Consider the following 9,725-nt stretch of genomic DNA (forward strand, 5'->3'; position numbering starts at 1 on the left):
TAAACCACTCATGCAAGCTTTGTGCAGCTTTCAAGGGGAATGTAACTGGTGCAACCATTAAAAGTAGAAAAGTGAGCTCAAGAAAATGCAATTCAAGTATATAATTTAATGCAGCATGATGTACTGTTTTTATCTTACAAAAAGAACTAGTTCTAATGCTGTAATTACCACTTGAGGAAAGGGTAATTAACATCAGGGCAATATTTTTACCATTACTGCTGTACCATTGGTGGCAGGAAACTGAGAGAGTGGAACTCTTCACAAGACTTGTTTGGCTGCAGGAAACTTCCTTGTGAAAAATATAATAAAATAAAGTTTTTGTGGCCCCCAGTATTTTGAACAAGCCAGAGGAGTACCACAGGAAATTTTGATTGAAAATTTTAAAGTGATAGAAAGTTTTTTTTTGATACTCTTGATTCAAAAGAAAGCTTCAAAAGCTTTATATGTTGAAACAGATATAACACCTAAATAGTTTGACAAGCCACGAGAAGAAGATTATCTTCATTTTTTCTATAAGACGAGTTAGACTACAATACATTGTGATACTACGTTATTGGGTGAAATCTCTGTCACTTGGACCTATTTTGTCTTACTCTTATGTGATTGTTTATATTCTGGTGTTGTTAAAAGTACTATTATTTTGAAGACAGTTTTAAACTAATTTTAGAATACATCTCACATAATGTGTCTCTGGTTGTAACTTAGGATGTATCAGCAAAATACCTGTTTCATTATTGTTGGTAGATGATATTACTGCTTATTTGAACTGTTACTGTTCCAGCACATAAGGTGATGATGAAAATGTTCCTGAATGATGTTTTTTCTTCCTTATGTTATTAGGTACCTTTTGCCTGCCAAGCAGGATATTGTTTTCATCAAGGTGTAGGTATTTTAGATGTCTGAGGTACATTAATGTACCATATTAGTAATGATGGTAAGTTAACATATGAATACATATCCTTACCATTTTGTGTAATGATAGAAAGAATGTAAATGTGATGTGAACAAAAAGTTATTTCCTATTATTTTTTGAAGCAGTAACTGCATTGTTTACACTCAAAGTCAGGAATTTTTAAATGTTCTTGCCTGAAGTGAAATCACTTTCATTGCATCTGTAAGAAGAGATAGACTACAATACATTGTGATATTACATTGTTGGTTGGAATTCCTGTCACTTGGACCAATTTTTTCATACTCTTATATCATTGTGTTTTGGTTTTGTTAAAAAAATACTCTTATTTTGAAGACAATTTTAATCTAATGTTGTAAAACAATTCACATAAACTTGATTTTGGAAGTTTAGAAAGTAAACTTCTTAATGTCTTCCTTTTCTGTTTTTTAATGTGTGGACAGGTTAAATCAAGTGATGTGACCTTGCAAAACATCAGTGAAACTTTAAATATTTGTGATAATATATTTTCAATAGTAGTGCCTTCATTTATGTTTTCATTAAACTAGTTCTGTAAAATAGAATCGTATTTGTTCCTCCATCATGTAGATTTTACACTTTTTACTTGTATACGGTAAGATGATGACCTAATTTTTCTAATTCAATTGTGAATCAATAACTCCATCTTGTGTTGTTCGTAAGACATGTTCATACTACAGCTTTATTTTAATTTTTAATAATACATATGTCATAGATCTTTGAAAACTTAAAAAGTTATTAATGAAATGAATGCAACTTAAATGGTTATTTCTATTTGTTGTTACAAGTTTTTTTAGAAGACAACAGAATGTTTAAGAGATCCCTAGTAATATTTTTGTTGCTCAATTTATTCAAAAAAATATTCTTTTTCATTTTACATGAAAGCTACACTTTATACATCATTTGTACGAACATGTAAATCATAGTTCATTGTTTCTCCAAATTGGTTTGAAAGATGCTAAAAACATATAAGAAGCAGAATCCTGTTAACTGAATGAATGTATTCACTACAGTTAGAATATGTAGTAAGTGCTGTAGTGATAAGAAAAAAGGAAAGTAGTGTTATAGTATGCACTACGAATGTGCAAGACCTTGAATGAAAAATTGGTAAGTGCATGGGAACTGCACCACTATATATAGTTGTTTCTATTTGAGATGCAAATATAAGAAATTGTTGAATATATTATATAATCAAATCATGATGGTATATATGAAAGAAATCTAGTGTTTTGCTAAAGGTTACTTTAAATTAGTTAAGACTGTAAAAGGCTTAGCTTTTGGTTCATGCAGGCAGATGGTGCTTGTCTCTCATAACTTATTGCACAATAAAATGTGTGTATATTTATCACACATTATGTATATACATTACCTATATTTCAACCTATTGCCATAATGCTGTACCATATAATTATTAAGTAAGAAGTTTGATAGAAATATGTGTTAATACAAGAATTAAAAAATCAGTTCATTGTTGGCAGAAGATCAACTCTAATGGAGTAAAATTTCTACCACAACTGAAATATTTAGTCTTGAGCCTATAACTTTATCACCTTATGTTATTATATATTTATAATTATACAATAAAGGTATTCAAAAATGCTCAAGGACTGTATATCAGAAGTTTTAATGTTTCTTTTTTTGTTCCTGAGATCTGTGAAGTAGCACATGGCTGTAAATATTCTACTTTGTACTTCCTGCAAGTTAAGCAATCATCTATTATCTCGTAATTATGTCAGGCTCAGATCCTTTTTTAAAACATTGTAATTTCCTGAGCTATATAAGTTTTACATATAAATACACATATGTTTGTATAAATACATATAGTCAGTGGCGGGCCTACATTTTTGAGGCCCTGAAGCTTTAACGGTTATGGGGACCCCTTTGCAACCAACAACGAGGTATGGGTAACCACTGTTATCTTCTTCAATGGGGTTGTTCTATGACAGATCACCAGAAATTTTATAAAATTTAACCATGACATCTCAGATTTTGATTAAAATTACAGTATTGGATTATCTCGCATGTCAAAATCACTGGTGTGAATAAAAATTTCCTGTACCTTATAGTTTTCGAGTTATGGGGGATGAAAATTAGGGAAATGTTATATACGTGCATGATGCATCATAGAATGATGAAATAAAACAGAGAAAAGACCACAGTCAATATAATATTTTATTTTAGACACCTATGAGAATACATACTACATGGAGAACATTTTACAATATACTCTTTTTTTTTCTGTGTTTTCTAGCAACATATTCATGTACAGTTTTGTCATATGAGAGCTTCCTTGCAATGTCATTTTCTAGAGACAATATGCATAAAAAATTTAAGCAGGGTAGACCAAAATTTGTTCTTTATAAAGGATAGCTTTGAAAAATTCCTTTCTGCTTCACAGCTCGTGATAGGCATTGTCAAATACAGCTTAAAAGCAGTAGTAATATTGGGAACACATCAATTAGACGTTGCTCACAAATAAACTGAAGAACTTCTGTGCATTGCATTTTAGATGGCGTGCTTTCTTCTGTGTTCTGGGATTTCCTAAGGTGCAAATATTCTTTGAACTGATAATACTCGTTTACTAACTCGTGGTCAATATCATCTTTGTAATACAATATTACAAGTTTAATACTGTCCTCATCAATTTCAGAATTGTTCACCAATTCTGAGAAAAACTTGAACCTTTTCGCAATCTGCTCATCTGGGTCAATCCTCTTATGTAACTGGATTATCAAGCAGTCATAATGTTGATTTAGAACCTCTATCCTAAATTTGTCAGCTCCTCTCAAAGAAGCAATACCACTTGTTCCATCTGAATTTTTTTTTTGTTACAATGTGTTTGGAAGCATCAGAATAACTTGAGGTGATATCTTCACATAAACTTTTTGCTTCTGATTCATAGTGTGCAATCCTGTTGGCTGAATTTTTTCTGAGTTCTTCAAAAAACGAAAGTAAAGATGATAGCAGAACATAACCTTCAAATACATCAAAACCAGGGCTTTGTAGTTTCTTACTTGTTTTGTTGAAATGCTCAAGCACTTCTTCCCAAATGACTGTTAAAATAGCATATTCCAGCTGTAACAACTTGTGGTATAAATTTTTTGCATCTCATTTACATTCAGGACTCTGGTCTGAGTCTTCAAAAATATGGGTGAGAATTTGTAAAATACCTGTATATCCATTTTTGATTGCCCGGACTGCTTCATAGTGTGTAGACCATCTAGTTACACTTTAGCTCTTTAGAGAAAAATCTAGATTGCCCTGTGTCTTTAAAATCCCCCATCTTTGTGGAGATCCAGAAAAGAAAACATACAGCTGCTGCAAAATACCAAAATAGTCAACAACTTCAGGTACAGTAGACACTGCCTTTTCTCCAACAAAGTTAAGTGAATGGGCTGCACCTGGTACATAGTCTGTGTACCTGTTAACATTTTTAAAGACAGCTTGCAGTTCTTTCTCCGAGCCCTTCATGTTAAATGCATTATCGTATGACTGACTACGGATATTTTCAAGTGAAAGCTTATGTTCACATAGGACTTGTTGTATTTTGTTGAACAAGGTCGTGGATGAATGGTTTTCTATCGGTAAAAATCTCTCGCAGGGTTTTCCATTATAACAGTATCGAATCACAATTACCAGCTGGTCAATATGTGTCAGGTCAGGCGTAGAGTCAACAATAATAGAGTAGTATTTGGTGTTTAGGTTGTCGATTTGATTCACAATATCATCCTGCACATGTTTTCCCATGATTTCTATCAATTCTTCATACACGGTTTTGGATAGGTAAGTAGCATTTACTTTTTCATTTTTACATTTCTCGAGATGTTCATGTAAAAATGGGTCAAACTCTGCAATAAGTTCAGTTGCCCCCATGAAGTTCCATTATTTAGTGAGCCCCTCTTCTCCTCATGACCTCTAAATGCCAAACCTTCTTCACTTAAAAACTTTATAACAGCTACAACTCTTTTCAGCACTTCAAAATAGTACTGTATGGTCTTTCTCATCTGTTCTTCAAGATGCTGATCCACAGTATTTTTATTTGACTTTCTTGTTATTAAACACAACATCACCCTCTTATGTTCCATGCTGTCTTCATGATTCTCCAGAGTTCTGAGTACATTCATCCAGTCAGAAAATCCACCTGTTGTAAGTGATGTTTGGCATTTAGAAAAGAGTTTTCAAACAAAACAGTATATAGAGCCTTTGCTCTTTGAGTAAACTAACCAGGATCTCATTACAGTCTGGCCATTTTTCAATCTTTTTTCAAAATATTTGTTTGAGAAACTTCTGTTTTGATCCTTGTAAATCTTCCTTGATTTGGTATATACATCATCTGTTTTTTATTTTGAAAAAACCCGATGTCTTGCATTAAACAATTCTGTATGAAATTATTATCAACTGTTATGGGCCAGTTTGTGAGGTCACTGTATTCTTCGAAATCACTGAATTTGCTTCATGCTTGTTCCGCGGTACTTTCATGTTGACCACTGTGATCGTCATCTGTATCAAAAGCATCAACATTGAGTTGAATATTACTAGAAAAAGCTCCCACGGTTGTGCACTATCGTTGGCTTCACTGGTATTTGCTTGGCTTGTTTCAACTGTATGTGTTGACAAACTTGACATTGAAAAATACTTTGATAGTTTTTGACATTTAGAAATTTCATCAGATCGCTTTTCCTTGAGTTTGCATTTTTGGTATCCACTTAAGTACTTTCTTGGACTCATTGTTATTCCTCTTGGGTCTTGTGCTAAAAAGGGAAAAAAATTACATTAGCCACAGCAGAACAGCCACCTTACCATGACACTCCATCTTTACAAACTATTATTTTGTATTGAATTAGGTCCTGCCTAACTCTAACCTGCCTACTGTACCATACTGCTGTTAAACTAGAGTGCCACATGGCTAATGCCCACTCCTCCTCTCACAGTCTCTTTGATTACTGCTTCTCAAATCTTCAACTCTGTTTTCCTTCGCTTTGTGCTCTTCCTTTTCAATCAATTTACTTTTTTATTATTATCTGTTTGCTATATACTTAACATTAAGGAAGAAAAAAACGAAATTAATACAAAACACTACACTCATCTAATTCAATAGGAACATAATTCTTAAGTCCTGATTCTACCTGGGATATTACCAGGACACCCAGCTATAGTACAGTAGCTATTCACCCCTAAACTTCCCTATTCTATGTAGTAACAGTCCCGCCACTACAGTAGACCTAAAATTTTTAAGCATATGGACTAAAGTCACTTCTGGGGCCCCTTCGGGATTAGGGGCCCTGAAGCTTAAGCTTCATTAGTTTAATAGTAGATCTGCCCCTGCATATAGTTAGGGTTTAAGGATTTTCTTTCATTGTAGGTTAGTTTTTCAGAACACATGTAAAATTGCATGTATATTGTGACACCATGCTTGTATAAGAATCTCTCAAGCTAAGTCTGGCTGGCTCATGTACAACTGTTTTCAGTGTATCGTGCTTCCAATATATATGTTAATTAATACTTGGAGAAGAAATGTGTTTTGGGCTTTACCATGTGTTTTTTTAGATAGCTCTTTAGTGATCTTACCATGAATGCATATTTTTCAATTTAGAGTTATCAGACTGATAGAATTTTCACCTTAGTAATTAAGAACAATGTCTGTGAAAAACACCTGTATTAGAGAATATTTTGGAACTTCTACACTGGTTTCATAATTTTTGTACAAGAAATAGTAGTACGTATAATCTATTATGTATAATCAGCTAAAATTTTAGCTTGATTGCATTTGTTTTCTTGTTGTTTTTTTACATTTTTCTATTAAAATTTTAAACTAAAAGATTTAGAGGTAAGGTTTTATCTTTCATTGCAAATCAAAGTTGAGAAGTATTTTGTACATAGTGTTAACTCTTCAAAAAGCTTTTTGTTCAAAGCAAGTTAGCATTATAATTAGAAGTGATTAGAATTATTTTTCTACATTCATACGAAAACTGAAATAATTACTTGTAAAGTATGTGTTTGGGTGTATTAACTATGTTGAATTATTTTTTTCTCCTTCATGATTATCATTATTCCTCTGGAATACTAGTCAATCTATGGACTGCTTTATTTTCATCTGTTGTTCCAAAAACTTCAGTAGTTTTATTTGCAAGTAATATAAGTCATGCCTCTTTTAATGAAAATAAAAAAAAAAAGCTTTAAGCATGGGTTGCATTCCAGCATTTTATTTGGATTACAAGATTTCACTATTTGATTGATTGTAAGTAGTCTTTGTATCCCTTTAGCTAGGGTATTTATAATTTTTTTTTCATAATTTAGGCTTTAAATTTTACCATTTTAACACATTCTAAGATTAAAAACGTAATTCTTGTGTTTTATAAATATTATTTTATTATTGCACACTTCACAACATTAAATTGAACCATACATAAGTATGTGACTGTATTCCAACAAAGAGGTACTCAGAGAGTTAGAATATAAGGCTGACAGTGTGATCCTTCAGAAATTTATGATAAAATTGTAACACTTGATTTTATGAAGTACAATATGTTGACTTCTTGATACTGGAAGAAATTAAAACTTCTGGCCAGGTCTTTACATTCAATGGGAACTTCCCATCCTATTGCTAACAAAGCCAATGAGGATGATTATTCCTGGCTGGTTGTATTGGAAAGATAAGTTTTAAGCCTTTGCAAAAGATGAAAAGACCAATCACAAGATGCTGAAGTCATGGGTACAGTTAAAAACAGTTTGAAAAGCATTACAATCATTGGAAACAAATCTTAAGTTATTGATCCTTGAACATATTCAAATTGCAATCAAAACTGCACCTAGAAGTGAGTACCTTCATCATATTTAACCATGCTGTAAAATATATTGCATTTACTCACTAGTCCATCTTCACATAGATTGTAAACATTACAGATAGACTTATTTTAGTTAATACAATGTTTGTATGTATACCTATTTTCGATTTTGTGGGTAACACAAAAAATTTTTCTGAAAAGAATTGTGATTTTGCAAAAGGATTGTACATTTTCAAACTTTATTGTCATCTTTTAATGTTGAAGGAATTTTATGACAATGCAGAATTTTGTGGGCCAGAATGATGATTTTTTTGTATAAATATTTGAGGCACACTCCCAATTCTAAATGAAAAAGCTTTCATCCAGAAGAGAATTGACTACTTCAATAGTTGATTTTACTGCCAATTTTTCGGTCACAAAGTGGATTACTGGAGTAGTTTTGAAAGCAGACTACATTAAGCAAGCATACTTAGAAGTAATGTAAATATAACCTCAAGTTTTGTTGTGCACATTAAAATTGGATTTGCTTTCCCTCATTTAGTGAATATCTTTGTGATATTTTTTATATTGTTTGAGCGACAGCTTCAGAATTGTCTAATAATACTTTAACTGCTTCAATACAACAACCCTCCATGTGTCAAGTGGATTAAAAGTTTTGGCACCACCAAAAAAGCCTCTTACAAATAATTTATCAAAAAATAGCTGGCTGATCTATCTGTAATTTTGTGTATAAAATTAAGCTGAACTAAAGCCTGTTACAAAGTAGCAATAGTAAAGCATGAACTGAAAATGCACAGATTATTAGTATATAAGTGTAACATTGAATGTATGTAACCAAAAGATTTTTCATGTAAAATTTGTTTGTTCTTAAGTTCAAAGCTATACAACTGGCTATCTGTGCTGTGTCCACTACAGGTATTGAAGCCAAGTTCTAATCATTATAAGCCCTCTGACTTACAGCTGAGCCTCTGGGGGGCATTTCCTATATAATACAAGTTGCATCATCACTCTATGACCCCCTTATATTAGCAACACCTTCGTAGCACTGTGCTGCAAATGCAAATGATGGAAAAGTATGTTTTATGAGTAACCCAAGATTCTTCATATGTTTGTCAATCCTGTAAAACTGTACAAACAACTTTGGCAATATAAAGGAGAATTAAAGTTACTTGCTCGTATTATGATACATCTTGAGTTTCATCAAAATAAGTGGGACACTTTAAAAACTTTGCTTGCATTATTATTTGTAATTTGCTTCCCCTATTTAAGAAATTGATTTTGACCCATTCCATGTATGTAAATGAACATATTTTTCTTATTTTTATACAGTCTATTGATAAGTGTATTATCACCTGACATAAACTCTAATAAGTTTTAGATTACACCATTTTTTTAAGAGTCTGATTCTTCATGTCCTAAAGCATTATACTGTGTCATGCATGATGCATTAACTTTCACGTATACACTTTTGTCATGTACCGATGATTATTGGTAACTTTTGTAAAATATTAGCAAACCAAATTTGCAGCAACTCACCCACTTGTGATTGTGTTATATTTTGAAAAGCGATCTCTGCTTTTTTGTGCGCTATGAGGTCAACACTTATTGAATGTTTTACACCATTCAACCTCTGATTAAATCCTGTACTTAAAAATGCATCTTCAGTTTAATCAACACCTAAGTTAGCCAACATGAAGGAAACATTAATGCTTTTTTTATTATTGACTGTATTTAGCCCTCCCAGTGGCACAGTGGTATGTTTGCAGACTTACAACACAAAAGAGTATCAATTTTAAAGACTAAAATATAAACATTTTATTTTCATTAATATCTCAAGTCAGAACTGATCTATCAGCTTTCTGTGTATTTCTTACATTACTGTTGTTAACTAAAGCTACTTAAGTTTTCCAGTTTTTACCACTAACACCTGCATCACAGAAAATTGGCAGTCAAAATCAATATATGGAAAGGTCTAGAAAAGTGGCAAAATGTTTGTTAGTGGTACTGCACAG

At 32.2% G+C, this 9,725-nt stretch overlaps 1 protein-coding gene across 1 annotated transcript; it reads right to left on the reverse strand.

Annotated features, from left to right (window-relative positions):
• Positions 1-4,159: 4,159 nt before the first annotated feature.
• Positions 4,160-4,801, reverse strand: LOC106458557. Its single transcript, XM_013918075.1, has one exon. The coding sequence runs from the start codon at positions 4,799-4,801 to the stop codon at positions 4,160-4,162; it is 642 nt and encodes a 213-aa protein (XP_013773529.1).
• Between the last annotated feature and the right edge of the window lie 4,924 nt (positions 4,802-9,725).

The sequence above is a fragment of the Limulus polyphemus genome, unplaced genomic scaffold (genome assembly GCF_000517525.1).
Source record: "Limulus polyphemus unplaced genomic scaffold, Limulus_polyphemus-2.1.2 Scaffold485, whole genome shotgun sequence".
NCBI lineage: Eukaryota > Metazoa > Arthropoda > Merostomata > Xiphosura > Limulidae > Limulus > Limulus polyphemus.